The 23,640-nt window shown below is 42.7% G+C and overlaps 1 protein-coding gene across 1 annotated transcript; it reads right to left on the bottom strand.

The window, feature by feature from the left end:
• On the bottom strand, positions 1-4,333 carry alkbh7 (alkB homolog 7). Its single transcript, XM_061089619.1, has 4 exons — positions 3,919-4,333; positions 2,638-2,811; positions 2,401-2,525; positions 1-2,265 (listed from the first exon to the last, which is right to left on the bottom strand). Exons 1-4 carry the CDS (start codon positions 4,219-4,221, stop codon positions 2,145-2,147), a joined length of 723 nt encoding a protein of 240 aa, XP_060945602.1. The 5' UTR covers positions 4,222-4,333; the 3' UTR covers positions 1-2,144.
• Between the last annotated feature and the right edge of the window lie 19,307 nt (positions 4,334-23,640).

The following is a 23,640-nucleotide window of genomic DNA, read 5'->3' as shown; positions in this document are numbered from 1 at the left end:
TTCATATATTCATGTTTTTATTTTAAACATGTGCAAGGTACAGGGTGGCCACTGCCCTTTACAAACATACATATTGCACACAATACTGAGCTATTAAAAAAATTCACAGACTCATGTTAATGTATATTTAAAGACATTTAAATTGGGGGGCCTCGACCCAACTGATTCTTATCATTTGCTTGAGGGAGCAGATGGAAAGTTGCAGGACGCTCGGAAAAACATGGTTATTGGTATCGGATATAGTTTGATGAGCATGCAAAGCACCAACCTTCTTTATGTAAATTTGTCATATATTTGGTTACCAAATTTCCAGAGTTTGAAAATCCAGAAAGGCACCTCAAGCCAAATGGAGACGACTGGGTGAATCCACATCAGGAAAGGTGAAGGGAAAGCTAACCTGCTCTGGCTACAGCTGCAACAACAATACAAGATCACTTTACAAGTTCTCTCAGACAAGTTTCTGAAAACTATTTCTCAATGAACCTGATAAACAAGGTTGTTGTAAGTTTTACCAGGATTAGGCAAAAACTTCTAAATGAGATACAATGAAACTTGGTGGAAGGTTGCAGTATGGGTCAGTAAAGAACACATTCAATTTCGGTGCACATCCAGATTCATCACTTTCTTTAACATGGCAGTGTAATTTTTCTTACTACATTTTCATTTCCGTACAGAATAAGTCAAGGTTCTTAATAAAAAACAAATCAGGTATATTAAGGGACATCTAAATAGGGATATTTATTGCTGTGGACTCATCAGTGAATAAAGTGTTCAGGAGCCCTCAGATGTGTTGTGCTGAAATATTTATTGAAGCTTGGCCAAGGAGAAAATCTGAATCCATCAATACAACAACTGTGCAGGATGTCCTCATATTCTGAAGTCTGCTTTACTGCAGTCACACTTCAAACCCTTTCAGATCATTTAGTCTATTGGTCTGCTAGTTCCTAAACAATTTCTGGAGACAGTAGTTCCTGCTCAGGCTGTCTCATTTCTGTAGCGTCTAGGGAGTGAAGCCTTGGACCTTTGCCCAGACACGACATCCACATGCACTTAGAGAGGGGAGAGCACAGTGTCTCTAAAAAAATCTGTAACATCTATGAGTGTGTACAATTTGGTGAATCTTAATTGGACTGTTAGGCCTTGGTGCATTCAAATTATGTTGAACACAGTATGCTGAAGTGTTTTCAACAGAGTAGTACTGAACAGATTTTTTTTCAAGCTGCTGCACATCATCCCTGTTTGTCAAATAAAATTCCAGAAATAAATTTAAAAGTTACATTTAAGTTTTCAGTGATTTCAAACCAAAGCTGTTTATAGAACAGGACAGTAAACAACAACAAATGCAGATTTATCCTCACTTAAAAAAACCATGCCAGCACAATTCAATAGGAAAATCATTCACCTTTAATGTGCAAAGTGTAATTGAAGCCCTATGTATTTTCTTTATTTGCACTTCCACCTAAAAGTATTTTATATTTCCGCAGCATTTGTAAGAACTGCCTACAATTGAGTTGCAGTCATGGTGTATTGGGATTGAGCCAACTGGAGGGAAAGATGACATAAGAAAGGTCAGATCCCGCCCTTTAGATTAAATAAAGTAGCCTCCTAGGATATAGGATAAGTTAAGGACTTAATAAATCAAATTAAAATTAAATACTTAAATGTATGCTTATGGATCTTTTATGTGATTCTTTATTATAGGATAATTGTTTGCTTAGATAGTTCATATTTTCAACAGATGTGTTTAACCATACTTAATATTCAAAATGTAAAGAATCATTGGGGCCAAAAAAGGCCCATGTGACATTTTTTAAATTTTTTTAAATGGAGTTGATATTTCTCATTGTTTAAATTATCAAAATATCATCCATTAAGTATGCTGTCATTCACGTGCGTGTTAAAATGTATTATTAAAGATCAAAATATGTAGACAAAGTCAGATTCTAAGCCCCCTGTGTGTGACTTACCTCTTCAGAGCCACTCTCTCTGTGTTAGCTCATTTTGAAAATATATATATCAAAATAAACACTTCACTCTCGAGCAAACTTTAGAACTGGACTTTTAGTTATTTCTTCAAAGATAGAGACCAGTGACACAGTTCCTTTAAATTCAATTTATGCTCCGTTATGAATGTCCAAGTCGAGTCAGTCTGGAAGGTTTCGACAGATGACAGAGATGCGTCGCTGCCGAGGAACTCTCTCTCCATCGAACACAGACTCTTCATCTTTCAGGATCTCATGAGTGAAGCTAAATCGGGCCTGGTCCCTGGAAGGATGTCAAGAGAGCATTATAAACATCCCTGCTCTTCTTAAAGAGAAGAGGTAATCTGGAAGTCAAACAGTTTGTATCAAAATAACATTCGAACATATTATCGTAAATCCAGTATAAAGTTTACTCAACCTGAGTATATAGAGTGAGCGTCGGGGCAACAGAAGGTCCAGCCAGTGGTTCTTTGCATCCTCCCTCACCAAGCGCATGACGCTGCCCGACAGAAGACTCAACCCAGCAATGGTGCTGCCACAAAACTGAGAATTTAGAAGAAGGTGTTTTTTTTTTTAAAGCCTTTCTGTCCATGTAACAAAAACAGACGTTTGTGATTGTCAGTTTTCTTGTCTGGAAAGAAAAAGGGAACTCCACCTTGACGCTGTCGATGTGCGGCTTGATGTAGCCAGTCTTGTCCAGATCCAGAACGTGCACGGGCCCGAGGAGCGAACAGCCCTCCGGAAATGCAACGGACCGGACACGACTCAGGACCTCCTCGCACGCTTCCCCCCACCTCACGCGCTCAGTCTCCCGGTAGCCGTGAATAGCCTGAATGTGGGTAAGTAAGTGATCAAGGCACACATGAAGTCAGCGCCACTCTCACTATCTAACAAGCTGTCAGAAACACATTACTCCCATTGTGATGTTTACACAAGCTGCTAGTAGAACATGCATAGTCCCTTTTACCTGCTACAGAGCAAAGTCTCAAAGTCTGCTGGTGAGTCACATCAACATTATGTCTGAAGCTTGAAAAGGTTTAATGCACGATGGCACTATATGTACCACTTAAAGAATTTTTTTTCTAATGTTACAAAACGCCTCAACTCCTTATTTTTACACTTCCACACTCAAAGCCAGGGCATGTGTCTTCAAGCATTTGGCAACTGACATGTCAATGTGACCAAAATGCACAAAAAAAGCAAATAGGACTTTTATAATGCCTTTAGACGTATACATGTCGACATAATACAACTGAGGTTGAAATACTCTCCGTCTTCATTGCATTATTGTTTATTCCGAATAATTTGGATTATTTGGGTAATACTCAGAAAAATCGGTTTCCATGGCAGCATCTTAAGTCAGACCACTTAATCAGGGTTGATATCGGAACATAAGTGTGTCTTATGACTGCAAAGAATTATCTTTGTGTCTGTCTCCTAACCAAAGGCTCAGAAAGCGTTTAGAAATGACTTCATCGTCTGTGGTTGTACTGTACGTTCCCATGAACAAGAGAAATACATCTCAAAGGTTAAAAACTGTTCACTCGACATGTCTGTAACAAATGATGTCTTCCTGTTTGCTGCCAACGATGGTGGACTTTGTATAAGTGAGCGAACTGGTGAAGTGGTTCTTTAAGTCAGAGCTGGAAACTTTCCTGCCTTTTACTAAATGGAACTATTCATTCATCATTTCTTATTATTCTTTCATGTCTTGTTACATGTAGTTATTGTTACCTTTCTCTGTCACTAACTAACTGTCACTGAATCCTTTTTTGGAATGCTTCTTGTCTGTAGTTCCATGATGCCTTTAAAGTACTTTGCAGCTGAAACCTGTTGATCAGATAAACTTCTTCCAGGAATCTCAGCCACTGTTTTGTATTAATTGTGGATTTGTAACAAGGGAACAAAGCTTCACCACTTGTGTGATCTAACTCACATCGTCCCAGTGGCTGAACTCGTATCGTTTCTTCCGGAGTCCGGGCTCCAGCTCCCCCAGGAGAGCAGCCTCCTCCTCCTCGGTGATGAAGGCCGTCTTCACCTCCACCTGCGAGCCGAGAGCCCGCAGCAGCTCCGGGCTGGAGCCCCGGATCAGAGCCTCGTCCGCGGCAGCTCGCGGGCTGGAGCCCCGGATCAGAGCCTCGTCCGCGGCCCCGGAGCCGAGCCGAGCCGAACCGAGTCGAGCTCCGGGGAGGGGGGGCGGTCTGTGGAGACGAGTCCACACCGACAGCAGCAGCTTCATCCTCCGGTCGGAACTGTCATCCACTCGCCAGTCGCCACACGATCCTCTTTACCTTCCCCTCAGCTGTTGTTGTCTTTTCCCCCGCAGATGTCAGACGGTTACGGGGGCCGCCATGTTGGAAGCGCAGTGCATTGTGGGGGGGTGTTGTCCTACAACGATACACGGGGAATCAGAATCTGAATTCTTTTATTTGCCAGGTATGTTTGAACATACAGGAAATTGCCTTGGTGTCATTGGTGCACTGAACATAAAACAACAATATATAACAAAATAGAATAAAATATGTACAAATATATAAAAGGCCTTTGAAACTTATTTAGTCGAATATATGTAAAACGTTTCTTGTTTCTATGACATGAAAAGTGTGTTTTTGTGTTTATGTGTTTGTGTTCCTGCACTTATATCTGTGTGACTAATGCGTCACTTTTGTCACAGACAACAATAAACAATACAGATGAAAAAATACTCACTGCACATATTAAGAAAAACATGAAGTACTTTTTCAATTATGAAAAAGAAGAAGAAATAAATAAATATAAAAATAATAAATACAAATTTCTAGGGCTGCAAAGCAGCACTGGGTGGGCCCGAGCACATGCATTTTGAAGCGTTGCATGCTTTTTGTCTGAAAAAACAAAAATAACCAGTTCTGAGAGAGGAAGAGACGTGACCTTTCCAAGACATAAAGTTTCCTTTGATCTAGGAAGACTGAAATCAAAGGAGTCATGGTCCATGTATTTCCGCGTTACAGAACATCGTGTTTTAATGGCGTGTAATTAAACTTTGACACCACGCCACGGTCACACCGTGTGATTAAAAAAAAATCCGTCAGTCAGTTTTTATCTCCATCTTGTTGTGATGACACTCATCTCAATTTGAAGTTGATCTGATGAAAACCCTGGTACAAGTGTATCAAAGAAAAAATGTGGAATATGGCCAAAATGGCCACTAAATACAAAATAGCAGGCTTCCTGTTTTGTTTTTCCAATTGCACCTAGAGACTTTTTTGTTTGTCTGGTCATGATACACCTGTATATTGATTTTTGTGAAGATCGGTCAATGGGAACACCTTCCGGGGGTCTCGGGCTGTCTCGGGGGGCACCGTTGAGCCATTTTGCGACGCCCATTGAAAATTCCTTCATAATACGTAAATTTTCACCACTTTCTAACTTTCTGCCAATTTTGGTAAGAAGTTGAGCATGTTAAAGCCCTCAAAAAGCCAATTCATTTGCCTGAATAATAATAATAACTAGGGCTACGTTGTAGCACTTGCGGGCCCGAGCACCTGCACGTTGAAGCCTGTTGCAGTCGGGGGAGAGAGCGGTCGATGACCAAGCGCACGTCTCCGCGTTGGATGCGTTTTCCTCTCTGTGGCAAGGATAAAAGCTTCACTTCCTGTAGCCACCAGGGGGCGCTGTGATTTAAAGTCATTATTTCTGTGTAGATGTCATCAGGCTGGGACTCTAGTCTTACATGTCTAGTTTGGACTCAATTGGACAATAAACGCTTCACTTCCTGTATCCACCAGGGGGCGCTGTGATTTAAAGTCATGATTTCTGTGTAGATGTCATCAGGCCGGGACTCTAGTCTTACATGTGTAGTTTGGACTAGATTGGACAATATATGTCAGAGATACAGAACCTCGTGTTTTGATGGCGTGTAATCAAACTTCGACGCCACGGTCACACGGACTTGAAACCATATGAATATCTTCAGGGGGGGGGGCTGTTGATACACACATGTAGTTTGAGTGAGATAGAACCATGAACACTGAAGTAACAACATTTCGTGTTTCACGGCGAGTTGATGAACTTTGACGCCACGCCACGGTCACACGGTGTGACGAAAAAACAATCCCTAAATCATTTTTTATCTCCATCTTGTTGTGATGACACTCATCTGAATTTAAAGTTGAACTGATAAAAGCCCTGGGACAAGTATGTCAAAGTAAAAATGGTGAATATGGTCAAAATGGCCACTAAATTAAAAATGGCGGGCTTCCTGTTTGGTCTAACATATCGATCCAAGAGACTTATTTGTTTGTTATGAAAAGACACATGTCCCCATAGATTTTTGTCCATGTCGGCCAATCCTAGTGCCGGGGCTGCCCTTTAGGGGGCGCTAGTCAGATTTTTTGCCACGCCCATTTCTTAAAACCATATGAATATCTTCAGGGGGGGGATGTTAACACACCCATGTAGTTTGAGTGAGATGGAACCATGAACACGGAAGTTACAGCAATTTCGTTTTTCGCGGCGAGCTGATGAACTTTGATGCCACGCCATTAATACTGTGTTTGACGAAAAGTCACAGTAATCTTATATCTTCATTATCAATGTCTTGAGACCCATTTGATAGAGTTTGACATGGTTAAGGTCAGTGGATGAGGAGAAATACATCCAAGTGTAAGACATGCAAAAAACAAGACATTTCCTGATGCCACCAGGGGGCGCTGTGATATTAAGTCATGATTTCAGTGCTGATGTTATCAGGCCGGGTCTCTTGTCTTATGTGTCTAGTTTGGACTCGATTGGATCGTGTTTGTCCGAGATACAGAACCTCGTGTTTTGATGGCGTTTAATCAAACTTTGATGCCACACCAAGGTCACACGGTGTGGCGAAAAGTTGATTTTTTAAGTCAACTTTTTTCTCCATCTTGTTGTGATGACACTCATCTGAATTTGAAGTTGATCTGATGAAAGCCCTGGGACAAGTACATTAAAGTAAAAATCGCCAAAATGGCCAAAATGGCCACTAAATCCAAAATGGCGGGCTTCCTGTTGCGTTTTTCATAATGCCCTTTGTGACTTTTTTTCATGATTAGTCACGATACACCTCTTGCCCGATTTTGGTGAAAATCGGTTATGTGGAAACCTAGGGGCTGGGTTCCAGGGGGCGCTGTTGAGCCATTTTGCCACGCCCATTTCCAAATACACCAGAATACGTAAATTTTCACCACTCTCTAATTTTCTGCAAAGTTTGGTAAGAAGTTCAGCATGTTAAAGCCCTCAAAAAGCCAATTCACTTTAGTCACAATAATAATAATAATAATAACTAGGGCTACGTTGTAGCACTTGCGGGCCCGAGCACCTGCACGTTGAAGCCTGTTGCGGTCGGGGGAGAGAGCGGTCGATGACCAAGCGCACGTCTCCGCGTTGGATGCGTTTTCCTCTCTGTGGCAAGGATAAAAGCTTCACTTCCTGTAGCCACCAGGGGGCGCTGTGATTTAAAGTCATGATTTCTGTGTAGATGTCATCAGGCCGGGACTCTAGTCTTACATGTCTAGTTTGGACTTGATTGGACAATAAACCCTTCACTTCCTGTAGCCACCAGGGGGCGCTGTGATTTAAAGTCATGATTTCTGTGTAGATGTCATCAGGCCGGGACTCTAGTCTTACATGTCTAGTTTGGACTTGATTGGACAATATATGTCAGAGATACAGAACCTCGTGTTTTGATGGCGTTTAATCAAACTTCGACGCCACGGTCACACGGCCTTAAAACCATATGAAGATCTTCAGGGGGGGGGGCTGATGATACACACCTGTAGTTTGAGTGAGATAGAACCTTGAACACTGAAGTAACTGCATTTTGTGTTTCACGGCGAGTTGATGAACTTTGACGCCACGCCACGGTTACACGGTTTGACGAAGGATAAATCCCTAAATCAGATTTTATCTCCATCTTGTTGTGATGACACTCATCTGAATTTAAAGTTAAACTGATGAAAGCCCTGGGACAAGTACATCAAAGTAAAAATGGTGAATATGGTCAAAATGGCCACTAAATTCAAAATGGCGGACTTCCTGTTTGATCTAACATATTGATCCAAGAGACTTATTTGTTTGTAATGAAAAGACACATGCCCTAATCATTTTTTGTACAAGTCGGCCAATCGTAGCGCCGGGGCTGCCCTTTAGGGGGCGCTAGTCAGTTTTTTTGCCTCGCCCATTTCTTAAAACCATATGAAGATCTTCAGGGGGGGGGGGGCTGTTGATACACACATGTAGTTTGAGTGAGATGGAACCATGAACACTGAAGTTACAGCAATTTCGTGTTTCGCGGCGAGTCGATGAACTTTGACGCCACGCCACGGTTACACGGTGTGACGAAGGACGAATCCCTAAATCATTTTTTATCTCCATCTTGTTGTGATGACACTCATCTGAATTTGAAGTTGATCTGATGAAAGCCCTGGGACAAGTATGTCAAAGTAAAAATGGTGAATATGGTCAAAATGGCCACCAAATCCAAAATGGCGGGCTTCCTGTTTGATCTAACATATCAATCCAAGAGACTTATTTGTTTGTTATGAAAAGACACATGTCCCCATAGATTTTTGTACATGTCGGCCAATCGTAGTGCCGGGGCTGCCCTTTAGGGGGCGCTAGTCAGTTTTTTTGCCACGCCCATTTCTTAAAACCATATGAATATCTTCGGGGGGGGATGTTAACACACACATGTAGTTTGAGTGAGATGGAACCATGAACATGGAAGTTACAGCAATTTCGTGTTTCACGGCGAGCTGATGAACTTTGATGTCACGCCATTAATACTGTGTTTGACGAAAAGTCACAGTAATCTTATATCTTCATTTTCAATGTCTTGAGACCCATTTGATAGAGTTTGACATGGTTGAGGTCAGTGGATGAGGAGAAATACATCCAAGTGTAAGACATGCAAAAAAAAAGACATTTCCTGTTGCCACCAGGGGGCGCTGTGATATTAAGTCATGATTTAAGTGCAGATGTCATCAGGCCGGGACCCTTGTCTTATGTGTCTAGTTTGGATTTGATTGGATCATGTATGTGCGAGATACAGAAGCTCGTGTTTTGATGGCGTTTAATCAAACTTTGACGCCACGCCACGGTCACACGGTGAGACGAAAAATCAATCCCTAAATCATTTTTTATCTCCATCTTGTTGTGATATCACTCATCTAAATTTAAATTTGATTTGATGAAAGCCCTGGGACAAGTACGTCAAAGCAAAAATGGCCAAAATGGTCAAAATGGCCACTAAATCCAAAATGGCGGGCTTCCTGTTGCGTTTTTCATAATGCCCCTTGAGACTTTTTTTCATGATTTGTCACGAAACATCTTTTGCCCGGTTTTGGTGAAAATCGGTTATGTGGAAACTTAGGGGCTGGGTTCCAGGGGGCGCTGTTGAGCCATTTTGCCACGCCCATTTCAAAATACTCCAGAATACGTAAATTTTCACCAGTAACTAATTTACTGCAAAGTTTCATAACTTTTTGAGCACGTTAAAGCCCTCAAAAAGCCCATCCTTTTGCCGGAAAAATAATAATAATAATAATAATAATAATCATTACAATTTCAATAGGGCCTCTCACCATTCGGTGCTCGGGCCCTAATAACTAGGGCTACGTTGTAGCACTTGCGGGCCCGAGCACCTGCACGTTGAAGCCTGTTGCGGTCGGGGGAGAGAGCGGTCGATGACCAAGCGCACGTCTCCGCGTTGGATGCGTTTTCCTCTCTGTGGCAAGGATAAAAGCTTCACTTCCTGTAGCCACCAGGGGGCGCTGTGATTTAAAGTCATGATTTCTGTGTAGATGTCATCAGGCTGGGACTCTAGTCTTACATGTCTAGTTTGGACTCAATTGGACAATAAACGCTTCACTTCCTGTAGCCACCAGGGGGCGCTGTGATTTAAAGTCATGATTTCTGTGTAGATGTCATCAGGCTGGGACTCTAGTCTTACATGTCTAGTTTGGACTCAATTGGACAATAAACGCTTCACTTCCTGTAGCCACCAGGGGGCGCTGTGATTTAAAGTCATGATTTCTGTGTAGATGTCATCAGGCCGGGACTCTAGTCTTACATGTCTAGTTTGGACTCAATTGGACAATAAACGCTTCACTTCCTGTAGCCACCAGGGGGCGCTGTGATTTAAAGTCATGATTTCTGTGTAGATGTCATCAGGCTGGGACTCTAGTCTTACATGTCTAGTTTGGACTCAATTGGACAATAAACGCTTCACTTCCTGTTGCCACCAGGGGGCGCTGTGATTTAAAGTCATGATTTCTGTGTAGATGTCATCAGGCCGGGACTCTAGTCTTACATGTCTAGTTTGGAGTTGATTGGACAATATATGTCCGAGTAAGGAACCTCGTGTTTTGATGGCGTTTTATCAAACTTCGACGCCACGGTCACACGGCCTTAAAACCATATGAAGATCTTCAGGGGGGGGGGGCTGTTGATACACACATGTAGTTTGAGTGAGATAGAACCATGAACACTGAAGTTACAGCATTTCGTGTTTAACGGCGAGTTGATGAACTTTGACGCCACGCCACGGTCACACGGTGTGACGAAAAAACAATCCCTAAATCATTTTTTATCTCCATCTTGTTGTGATGACACTCATCTGAATTTAAAGATGTACTGATGAAAGCCCTGGGACAAGTATGTCAAAGTAAAAATGTGGAATATGGTCAAAATGGCCACTAAATCCAAAATGGCGGACTTCCTGTTTGGTCTAACATATCGATCCAAGAGACTTATTTGTTTGTTATGAAAAGACACATGCCATAATCAAATTTTGTACATGTCAACCAATCGTAGTGCCGGGGCTGCCCTTTAGGGGGCGCTAGTCAGTTTTTTTGCCACGCCCATTTCTTAAAACCATATGAATATCTTAAGGGGGGGAATGTTAACACAGACGTGTAGTTTGAGTGAGATGGAACCATGAACACGGAAGTTACAGCAATTTCGTGTGTCATGGCGAGTTGATGAACTTTGATGCCACGCCATTAGTATGGCGTTTGACGAAAAGTCACAGTAATCTTATATCTTCATTATCAATGTCTTGAGACCCATTTGATACAGTTTGACATGGTTGAGGTCAGTGGATGAGGAGAAATACATCCAAGTGTAAGACATGCAAAAAAACATACATTTCCTGATGCCACCAGGGGGCGCTGTGATATTAAGTCATGATTTCAGTGCAGATGTCATCAGGCCGGGTCTCTTGTCTTATGTGTCTAGTTTGGACTCGATTGGATCGTGTTTGTCCGAGATACAGAACCTCGTGTTTTGATGGCGTTTAATCAAACTTTGATGCCACACCAAGGTCACACGGTGTGGCGAAAAGTTGATTTTTTAAGTCAACTTTTTTCTCCATCTTGTTGTGATGACACTCATCTGAATTTGAAGTTGATCTGATGAAAGCCCTGGGACAAGTACATTAAAGTAAAAATCGCCAAAATGGCCAAAATGGCCACTAAATCCAAAATGGCGGGCTTCCTGTTGCGTTTTTCATAATGCCCTTTGTGACTTTTTTTCATGATTAGTCACGATACACCTCTTGCCCGATTTTGGTGAAAATCGGTTATGTGGAAACCTAGGGGCTGGGTTCCAGGGGGCGCTGTTGAGCCATTTTGCCACGCCCATTTCCAAATACACCAGAATACGTAAATTTTCACCACTCTCTAATTTTCTGCAAAGTTTGGTAAGAAGTTCAGCATGTTAAAGCCCTCAAAAATCCAATTCACTTTAGTCACAATAATAACTAGGGCTACGTTGTAGCACTTGCGGGCCCGAGCACCTGCACGTTGAAGTCTGTTGCGGTCGGGGGAGAGAGCGATCGATGACCAGGCGCACGTCTCCACTTTGGATGCGTTTTCCTCTCTGTGGAAAGGATAAACGCTTCACTTCCTGTAGCCACCAGGGGGCGCTGTGATTTAAAGTCATGATTTCTGTGTAGATGTCATCAGGCTGGGACTCTAGTCTTACATGTCTAGTTTGGACTCAATTGGACAATAAAGGCTTCACTTCCTGTAGCCACCAGGGGGCGCTGTGATTTGAAGTCATGATTTCTATGTAGATGTCATCAGGCCGGGACTCTAGTCTTACATGTCTAGTTTGGACTTAATTGGACAATATAAGTCCGAGATACAGAACCTCGTGTTTTGATGGCGTTCAATCAAACTTCAACGCCACGGTCACACGACCTTGAAACCATATGATTATCTTCAGGGGGGGGGGGCTGTTGATACACACATGTAGTTTGAGTGAGATAGAACCATGAACACTGAAGTAACAGCATTTTGTGTTTCACGGCGAGTTGATGAACTTTGACGCAACGCCAAGGTCACACGATGTGACGAACGATAAATCCCTATGTCAGTTTTTATCTCCATCTTGTTGTGATGACACTCATCTGAATTTAAAGTTGAACTGATAAAAGCCTTGGGACAAGTATGTCAAAGTAAAAATGTGGAATATGGTCAAAATGGCCACTGAATCCAAAATGGCGGGCTTCCTGTTTGGTCTAACATATTGATCCAAGAGACTTATTTGTTTGTTATGAAAAGACACATGCCATACTAAATTTTTGTACATGTCGGCCAATCGTAGTGCCGGGGCTGCCCTTTAGGGGGCGCTAGTCAGTTTTTTTGCCACGCCCATTTCTTAAAACCATATGAATATCTTCAGGGGGGGGATGTTAACACACACATGTAGTTTGAGTGAGATGGAACCATGAACACGGAAGTTACAGCAATTTCGTGTTTCACGGCGAGCTGATAAACTTTGATGCCACGCCATTAATACTGTGTTTGACGAAAAGTCACAGTAATCTTACATCTTCATTATCAATGTCTTGAGACCCATTTGAAAGAGTTTGACATGGTTGAGGTCAGTGGATGAGGAGGAATAAATCCAAGTGTAAGACATGCAAAAACAAGACATTTCCTGATGCCACCAGGCGGCGCTGTGATATTAAGTCATGATTTCAGTGCTGATGTCATCAAGCCGGGTCTCTTGTCTTATGTGTGTAGTTTGGACCCGATTGGACCGTGTTTGTCCGAGATACAGAACCTCGTGTTTTGATGGCGTTTAATCAAACTTTGACGCCACGCCAAGGTCACACGGTGTGGCGAAAAGTTGATTTTTAAGTCAGTTTTTTTCTCCATCTTGTTGTGATGACACTCATCTGAATTTGAAGTTGATTTGATGAAAGCCCTTGGACAAGTACGACAAAGCAAAAATCGCAAAAATGGCCAAAATGGCCACTAAATCCAAAATGGCGGGCTTCCTGTTGCGTTTTTCATAATGCCCTTTGTGACTTTTTTTCATGATTAGTCACGATACACCTCTTGCCCGATTTTGGTGAAAATCGGTTATGTGCAAACCTAGGGGCTGGGTTCCAGGGGGCGCTGTTGAGCCATTTTGCCACGCCCATTTCCAAATTCTCCAGAATATGTAAATTTTCACCACTCTCTAATTATCTGCAAAGTTTGGTAAGAAGTTCAGCATGTTAAAGCCCTCAAAAAGCCAATTCATTTGGGTTAGAATAATAATAAGAATAATCCTTACAATTTCAATAGGGCCTCTCACCATTCGGTGCTCGGGCCCTAATAATAATAACTAGGGCTACGTTGTAGCACTTGCGGGCCCGAGCACCTGCACGTTGAAGCCTGTTGCGGTCGGGGGAGAGAGCGGTCGATGACCAAGCGCACGTCTCCGCGTTGGATGCGTTTTCCTCTCTGTGGCAAGGATAAACGCTTCACTTCCTGTAGCCACCAGGGGGCGCTGTGATTTAAAGTCATGATTTCTGTGTAGATGTCATCAGGCTGGGACTCTAGTCTTACATGTCTAGTTTGGACTCAATTGGACAATAAACGCTTCACTTCCTGTAGCCACCAGGGGGCGCTGTGATTTAAAGTCATGATTTCTGTGTAGATGTCATCAGGCTGGGACTCTAGTCTTACATGTCTAGTTTGGACTCAATTGGACAATAAACGCTTCACTTCCTGTAGCCACCAGGGGGCGCTGTGATTTAAAGTCATGATTTATGTGTAGATGTCATCAGGCTGGGACTGTAGTCTTACATGTCTAGTTTGGACTCAATTGGACAATAAACGCTTCACTTCCTGTAGCCACCAGGGGGCGCTGTGATTTCAAGTCATGATTTCTGTGTAGATGTCATCAGGTCGGGACTCTAGTCTTGCATGTCTAGTTTGGACTCAATTGGACAATAAACTCTTCACTTCCTGTAGCCACAAGGGGGCGCTGTGATTTAAAGTCATGATTTCTGTGTAGATGTCATCAGGCCGGGACTCTAGTCTTACATGTCTAGTTTGGACTCGATTGGACAATATATGTCCGAGCTAAGAACCTCGTGTTTTGATGGCGTTTTATCAAACTTCGACGCCACGGTCACACGGCCTTAAAACCATATGAAGATCTCCGGGGGGGGGGCTGTCGATACACACATGTAGTTTGAGTGAGATAGAACCATGAACACGGAAGTTACAGCATTTGGTGTTTCACGGCGAGTTGATGAACTTTGATGCCACGCCATTAATACTGTGTTTGACGAAAAGTCACAGTATTCTTATATCTTCATTATCAATGTCTTGAGACCCATTTGATACAGTTTGACATGGTTGAGGTCAGTGGATGAGGAGGAACACATCCAAGTGTAAGACATGCAAAAAAAAAGACATTTCCTGTTGCCACCAGGGGGCGCTATGATATTAAGTCATGATTTCAGTGCAGATGTCTTCAGGTCGTGACTCTTGTCTTATGTGTGTAGTTTGGAATCGATTGGAACAAATATGTCTGAGATACGGAACCTCGTGTTTTGATGGCGTTTAATCAAACTTTGACGCCACGCCACGGTCACACGGTGTTGCGAAAAGTTGATTTTTTAAGTCAACTTTTTTCTCCATCTTGTTGTGATGACACTCATCTGAATTTGAAGTTGATCTGATGAAAGCCCTGGGACAAGTACATTAAAGTAAAAATCGCCAAAAATAGCCAAAATGGCCACTAAATCCAAAATGGCGGGCTTCCTGTTGCGTTTTTCATAATGCCCCTTGAGACTTTTTTTCAGGATTAGTCACGATACACCTCTTGCCCGATTTTGGTGAAAATCAGTTATGTGGAAACGTAGGGGCTGGGTGGAAACCTAGGGGTTGTGTTCCAGGTGGCGCTGTTGAGCCATTTCGCCACGCCCATTTCCAAATACTCCAGAATACGTAAATTTTCACCACTTACTAACTTACTGCAAAGTTTCATAACTTTTTGAGCACGTTAAAGCCCTCAAAAAGCCCATCCTTTTGTGTGAAAAATAATAATAATAATAATCATTACAATTTCAATAGGGCCTCCCACCATTCGGTGCTCGGGCCCTAATAAGAATAATCCTTACAATTTCAATAGGGCCTCTCACCATTCGGTGCTCGGGCCCTAATAAGAATAATCCTTACAATTTCAATAGGGCCTCTCACCATTCGGTGCTCGGGCCCTAATGAAATCAAAGGATTCATGGTCCATGTATGTCCACGTTACAGAACATCGTGTTTTAATGGCGTGTAATCAAACTTTGACGCCACGCCACGGTCACACCGTGTGACTAAAAAAAAATCCGTCAGTCAGTTTTTATCTCCATCTTGTTGTGATGACACTCATCTCAATTTGAAGTTGATCTGATGAAAACCCTGGTACAAGTACATCAAAGTAAAAATGTGGAATATGGCCAAAATGGCCACTAAATGCAAAATAGCAGGCTTCCTGTTGTGTTTTTCCAATTGCACCTAATACTTTTTTGTTGGTCTGGTCATGATACACCTGTTTATCGATTTTTGTGAAGACCGGTCAATGTGAACACCTTCCGGGGGTCTGGGGGGGTACTGTTGAGCCATTTTGCGACGCCCATTGAAAATTTCTTCAGAATACGTAAATTTTCACCACTTTCTAACTTTCTGCAAATTTTGGTAAGAAGTTGAGCATGTTAAAGCCCTCAAAAAGCCAATTAATTTGCCTGAATAATAATAATAATCCTTACAATTTCATTCTTTCCAGCCTATGTGTACACATGTAGACCCAATTCTGACATGCATGTCATCATAATGCTGAGGGAATGGTTGTGTAAGGTAAAACAAATTAAGGTGTAGCTCACACACTGACATGGAGATTAAGACACACACGCACACACCCACACACACACGCACAAGGGAAAGGGCAGTTAGAATGAGGGTATAGGTAAACCTGTCTCTGTGAGCTTATCTTTGAAACCAGTCTATCATGGGGACAAGAGTTGTGGGCAATACAAAAATGAACTGCAGAAGCGCCCCACCTTGTTTGAGTCCACAAAACACTTCTGGAGTCTCAGGGGTGAACAACGATGCAGCCAAATCCAATCCACTGAAGTAACTAGTGATCACTTCTTCAGACGTAATGAAACAACAGAAAACACAACATGCCTCCATACTGCTGGTGTGGATTCATCCACTTTTTTATTTCGTCTGAAGAAGAGGTCGCCTTGGCTGAAACACCCTTTTGTGGCCTCAAACAACTCACCCACCCCTCCTTCAGCATAGTGGTGACTGGAGTAATTCAATTTACTGTTAACTATCCCTTTAAGGCTCACCTACCCCTCCACCAGAGCTGCTTGATTGTTGATTTCAAGTATTTAAATTGGTGGTTAGATATAAAAGTACGTCTTCCAACATGTTTTCACATTTTCCAGTCTGGCTCTGATGTCATTGGTCATGTAGACCACAATGAAGAGATGTATGTTGTTGAGATATCTATGTTTTGTTCTTTATCTTATGACTATATTTTACCTATATCCTGTGAATAAATATTAGCTGTATAGTCTATAGAATCAATAATACTACAACTGTTTCTTTAATTGGAATGATGTATGTCTTTTTGACTCAGACGCAGGGTCAGACACAGAGCACAACCACAGGCAGAGCAACGAAACAGGAATCAGACATAGCAACCAACTGGTAACCATGCACATGCGAGAGGACGTGTCAGAATTAATACAATGAAGTGCTTCATGAAATATTGTGAGAAAAAGATATGAAAACCCCCTCTAAGTCTAATCTGCTGTGTCTCTCCGCTGTGGCAGACTCCCTGTTTGATAAGGGCACAGTAGTGGGACACCTGGTGGTTTGGATTTTCTCTCACAAGTGATATGCTTGCAAAAAACTGCACTTTGAGAAAACAGTATACATCTGGCCAATTGCTGGATTCCCTCAAAGAAAGGACCGCCTCTGTGTTAGACCCTGTGTTTTGATAAATACTGTGGACTTAGGATGGGGGGGCTTCTTCTGGACATGATCCAGAGAACCTGGTGACGTGTCCGGCAGAACCCCAGAGACTCTCTGTAAGTATTGTTCTTATACAATAAACTTATTACTGTGAAACTTTTGAACATGGAACTTGTCTAAATTATTAACCTTTCCCATTTGAACCTCGAATCTACGAACACGCTGTCTGGTCCGGATGGATGTTTCACTACATCTGTTTGTATGTTATTGTCGTGGGCAGCCTTCAAGGCCTTCGTGCACTAAAGGAGAGTGCCAGCCTTCTTTTTGCTCTGTTGCTCCCATAGCTTTGGGACATAAACACTCAAAGGGTCAAGTGCAGTGAATGCAAATGTTGCAGTTCCTACCTCTGAACACTGGAGGGCAGCCCGGGATTGTAAACACATTCAGGTCAGTTGTCAAAACCTTCAAAATAAAGGCGGTGTTTCTAATTTGTCACCAGCAAAGCAAAGTCAATTGGATAAAACACTCAGAAAGGTATTTTTAATGCAGGGCCAATTTTAAGGATGCATTTTGCATTATAAAGTGTTAAGTATTTATAGAGTAACTGGATTTTAATTGAATTATTAATATCATTAATCTCTTTCTAATGAGACAGAAGAGATGAATACACACATAAATCACTGTGAAGGTTAAAAAAAGATAGATTTAGCATTTGGGAGAAATATATAGGAATATGAATCTTTGAGTAAATTATGCAAATTTATGAAATATGAAAAAATAATAAGAACTATATGAACTCAGAATGAAATGAGTAAATACAGAAACAATCCAACAATATAAGATGTATTATGTGCACTCACAGTGAGAGGTCGTAGATAGAAAATCTACTTAAGTCACTTACCTTCAAGTACATGGAAGGACTGAGAAAGAAATGAAGTATGAAAAAAGCAAAAGAGCAAAACATAGTTCTGAGTGCAGATAAAGCAGTGACTTCATCCTCACTAGAGATTTCGGCAGAGGAAGAAAAGCATTGGCCTACTTACAACTCAGGACAGGTTACCACCGTCTCTCTTACGCTCCCTCATTTACTTTCTTTCCAGGTGAACCATTTGTTTGGAAAACCCAGGAAGAGAGTGATGCATCTCTTTTGCCTTCACAAGATCTCAGTGAACTTAAACTGAGGTTTGTGTTCTGTGTCGGATGGTTCAGATATGAAAAGAATAACTGGCACCGAGCCAGGTGAACTACGAGAGACAGAAAAGAAGAGCATGCCTGTGTAGAACCGGCTGTATCACCCAATTTACGATTGAGTTAATAGATTTAGACGTTGGAAAATGTATTGTGCATATTTCTGCAGATTAGAAACATACAGTCGCTTTTTTGTGTTTAATTCCTTGCTGTTCATCCACCGTATTCACAGACATGTAGACAAATCTAGCTTTGGATACATCTGAGACATCTGAAACATACAACACGTTCAAACACACCCGCTGCATATAGACAAGGATTATTAGTGCTCCATCTGTGAGGCTGCTGTTGGTCTCGGTCAGTGAGCATCCATAATAAAACGCACGCTCCCCCCTCCTCCAACACACACACACACACAAGCACACACACACACACAACTGATGTGATGCCTATTTCATTGTTGGACGCCATGGTGCTGCCCCCAGCATTACGTTCATCCAGCCATGATGAGTGTTTTGGATTCATATTCTAATTCCCAGTTGGTGCACTCATTTAAAGCTTCTATGATTCACTGCATTAACATCGGTCATTTTGTCCTGGAGGCCCCCTTATACCTTCTGTTGAATCATGCAATTTAACCGGAAATCACCAGAAAAAGACTTGGCAGTGGTCTGTGTTGAAGTTATCTGTGTGCAACCTGTCCGCCGTTACTGTACAGCAACTCGAATGACCCTGCCCGGGGCCAAGCAGTCTGCCTAAATTCAGTCAAGCTGCACCAAATTTCAAAGACTTCAGTTCCCTGAATATTCCAGATTTTCAGATCCATTAGTTATTCCCTGAGAAATGGTGAAAATGTTGCAAAATGCCCTATCCTGCAATGTTAAAGGAAGTGAAAAAAGATTCCAGCATCCACCGACTGATCCTGATCTGCACCAAAATTGAACGGGTTCTTCCCTGATCCATACAACCACAGTCTTGCTCAAGATTTCGTGGAAGTCCTTTTCGTGTAGCAAACCAACAAACACACAGGGTTGAAAACAAAACCTTGTTGCCCAAATGGTTGTTTAAGGTAAAACAAATTCACGGTTAAGCTCACAAACCAACGTGGACCTTATGACACGTACACATAAGGGAGAGGGCAGTGAGAATGTGGGAGGGTAAACCTGACCTCTTATGTATGCATCTGTTTCTGTGGTCTCTCCTGATACACCAGTGTGTCTTTGGATTTGGGACAATAGATCTGAGGAAAAACTACCTTCCAGAGCCGCTTGACAGGTCTCCTTCCCCTTGATTGTTGATTTCATCATTATTCAATTATCCTTTAAAGCTTATATCAATTCGCAGTGTGTTTGCCGTTACTACATCTGTTTGACAGCCTCATATTACACCTAAATTAAATGTTCTTTCACCTCCAGCATCTGACCCAGTTTTATATGGCGAAGCACTTCTTCACCTTCTTTTCCTTTTCACTCTGGTTATGTAAAGGTTGACATCTCTGCCGCAGCAAAATACAAAATTTCGACCCATGCCTTAATATGCTATTAACTTACATTTGGTCGTCAACCACAGTCTCCCACTGAATCATGTGTGTGTGTGTGTGTGGAGCAGTCTTGCAGAGGTTCACATGTAAGTCTGCATTGGGCCGGTGGAGGACCGAGTTCAGCAGGGGCGGAGTGCTCTACATGCATCCAGCCATTGAATTATTCAGCCTTATGAATCATTGAGTCACAAAACTCCTTTTTAGATCCTCGTCTCTGAGGTCCAGCCTCACAGCCAACCGCTATGAGAACATCTGACAGAGAAACAATCCTGGCACTTGAATGACATGTACATAAAAACACAATGTATTTTCAAGTCAACAAAATATTTTTCAATTAATTTGTTTGCTGTCCTTTTTCAATTAAGTCCTCAAACGTTCAGTTATCTCCATGCAGCTGTGCTGAGTCATTAACTTAATTTTGGGAAATGGGGCTGTCATCACAACTGCTTCCTCACAGATTTCACTATCCATACAGAATGGAACTGTAAATCTTCACCTATGTGACGACCCTCTCATTCTACCTGCCTGTGTGCCTTGCTCTATGCTGGTGGGTGGAGCTTCAGCCACCTACCTGTCCATCTGGGTGGGCCTTCCCAGAAAGCATAAAACACTGCTTACTCAGCAGGGCCTGCTGCACCACCCTGAACCTTGATCCTTTGTTTGGTTTGCTGCACTAAAAAACACGCATCACACGACATTCTCACTCATCCACACACTTCTGACAAAACTGATGCCCTTCCTATTTACACACCTCACTAGTTCAGGAATTTGATGTAAGAGTTCAGTTGAATAAATTAGTTTTGATTGATAGATCTGTGTGTGATCTCCCTTTTTGTTGCCAGCCTTGAGCCAGGTGGTAACACCTGCACCAAGCTAAACTTTATTTCTGGAACATGCCAATAGTCTGCACCCTGCATGTTTTATCAAAGGGCATGAGCAATGTAGTATTTTAGAATTTATTTATAAGTAAAAGGACTGTAACAGGTAAATCACATAAGAGAGTAACTCCATAAAACCTGCTGGAATCTAAGACATAATATAACAATAGCAGATACTAACTGACAAACATTATGTTCCTCCTTGTTTAGATCCCCATGTGCAGGTGGTTTTATTTTTAAAAGCTCCTGTCATAACAAGTTATTCTCCTTCTCTCAAATGAAACAGAGGATGTTGGTTTTAGTAGTTTTCTTCTGCAGGTAGGATTACAGTCTAACAAAGACACAGCTGTAGGACAAAGATATATATCATGATGGATTATTTTCTCAGCCAAACACACTATATGTACACCATGTTTAGCATGTATCTATAGAGACAGTGCATGTGTTCTTGTACACTGAGAATGTTTTATGCATGGCTTGCCTTGGAGCTGCTGCTCTTCTGTGCTTCTTGCACTGTGCTATGTGGAATAACGGGTTTGGACAGAGGGCTGCTGCTCCTCTAAGGCTCCAGCTCTGAGGGGCAATATGGATTTCACAGATCATCTCACCCAAGTGTAAACACAACAAACACACACAAACACAAGATATGAAAGCCCATAAAACTAGAAGACAGATTTCTGAAATAAAAAAAATGCATGACTTTTTTGAGTTTGTTGCTAAAATAACGCTATGATGCGAACATATGCAGCAGACATAAACTAAACAGCTCAAAAGTGAGACATAAGGACATATCTGGAGACAAAACGTACAAAGTGAATGAAGAATATGGCTGCTCCCTCACTCAGGAGTCTGTAACCTTAAATTCTCCAGAGCTTCTTCATGACCATATACACTCCACTATGAGGTTCAATCTTACTCATCCCATTACACTGTATGTAATTTAGTGTCGTGGTGCTTCTGGCAAAGGAAGAACATTTATTTCTATAAATCTTAGGGTACTAAAATAGTGAGGTGCTGTCCATGGTGCTGATATGTCCACAATAGCAGGGCATTAATTCTGGTTTTGTGGCGCTCTCCATGGTCCTGACATGATCCATCCATCCATCCATCCATCCATCCATTCATCTTTCCATCTATCTGTATATCTATCTAAGATTGATAATTACATTTTGTGATCTTGTATGCCCTTGTGGTGGGGTTGGTCTCACACTCACAGCCGGAAGCCTTGCTTAAGTGGACACAAAAGCAAAACGATCCCATTCTGACATATCGTGTGGACGTTTAAGGTCGTGCCGTTATCGATTGGCATTCCCACGTGCAAGGTTTCTCTCCTGACTCGGTCTCTCGGTCAGGTGAATTAATTCTCCCGGTCACCCTTAAACCCGCACAGCCCGCTGTAGGTGTATGATCATTTCCCATTCACAGATGCGGCTATTTCTGGAGTCAGTCAATTAGGTCACATAATAGATTAAGAAAATGTTGTCCTGTGATGTGATCGATTCCCGTTCAAGGCCTGACATAACGCAGCAGCAGTGTTCTGTGCCCACCGTGTAGTTAATGGTGACTCATGGCAATCACTGAATATGATACCTTCTACCTCTATAATCTCCATAAACAGACGATAGCTCTGTCCAAGCAGGATAGAAATAAAACCAGTATTCAGACTGAAACGGCATCATTTCCGTTTTGTTCAGCAGCTCTAGATGAAGTGGATTAGCCCACATGTTCTAGCAAAAACAACTCTTTTCTCTTGGTCCAACCACCTTGCCTTTGTTTCCTATAGGTGTTATGCCACTGAAAATATTTGTTGTGCCGGTGCCATAGCGCAAAGCATATGGTCGAGGAAGAGGAAGAGGAGGAGGAGGAGGGGAGTATGAGGAGAGGAGAGGAGAGGAGAGGAGAGGAGAGGAGAGGAGAGGAGAGGAGAGGAGAGGAGAGGAGAGGAGAGGAGAGGAGAGGAGAGGAGAGGAGAGGAGAGGAGAGGAGAGGAGAGGAGAGGAGAGGAGAGGAGAGGAGAGAGAAGAGGAGGAAGATCCTCGAGTCGTTTTTTTCGGGTTGGGAGGGAGGAGGGAGCTCTCTACGTCCATTAATTTCCAAATGTCTGTTGCTAAGAATAGCCCCCCCCCCCCCCCCCTCCACCTTCCCTGACAAACGCACGCAGACTCGCGCGCACGCACACTTTGACGCGCAATGTGGGCGCGCAGTCATTGTTGCAGCTTGGGTTGCAGCCGTATATCTTTGCAGGAGCTGTGAGATGCCAACACCCCCCCCACTCCCCCTTCCCCTCTCCTCAAAAAATACACACACACGCACACCTGGCTATACAAAGCAAAGTATTGTCGGTGCAGAGGTGTGTGGGAACATGAGACACACAGACACACAGTTGCAGATGTCTCCCCCAGTATCTATCTATACGCCAACTGGCTGTTTTACGCATGGACACGAAAGGGTCCTGTCCAACTGGGCAGGGCCATGTAGCCCGAAGCAAACCGGGAAACAAACAGGCGGAGAGACGGTGCCTCGATCCGTGACCTACGTCTGGAAGTTGAGCGAGCTGCGTGCGTCATGTGCTGCAGCTGCAGAACCGAGCGAGCTCTCGTTACAGTTCGCACAAGCCGCAGAGGCAGAGAGTCTGCACTGACTTCCACAGAAAACACCTGGTCTCCTCCCTTTCATTTTTCAGTCTCCATCCATTCACCGATCCATCCATCCATCCGTCCGTCCTCCCGTCGGTCCCTCTCCTCCTCCTCCTCCCCTTGGGGCCGCTGGAGGAAGAAGAGAGG

The sequence above is a fragment of the Limanda limanda genome, chromosome 17 (genome assembly GCF_963576545.1).
Source record: "Limanda limanda chromosome 17, fLimLim1.1, whole genome shotgun sequence".
Classification (NCBI taxonomy): domain Eukaryota; kingdom Metazoa; phylum Chordata; class Actinopteri; order Pleuronectiformes; family Pleuronectidae; genus Limanda; species Limanda limanda.
The sequence above is the reverse complement of the archived record's forward strand: the minus strand, read 5'-3'. Positions and strand labels throughout refer to the sequence as shown.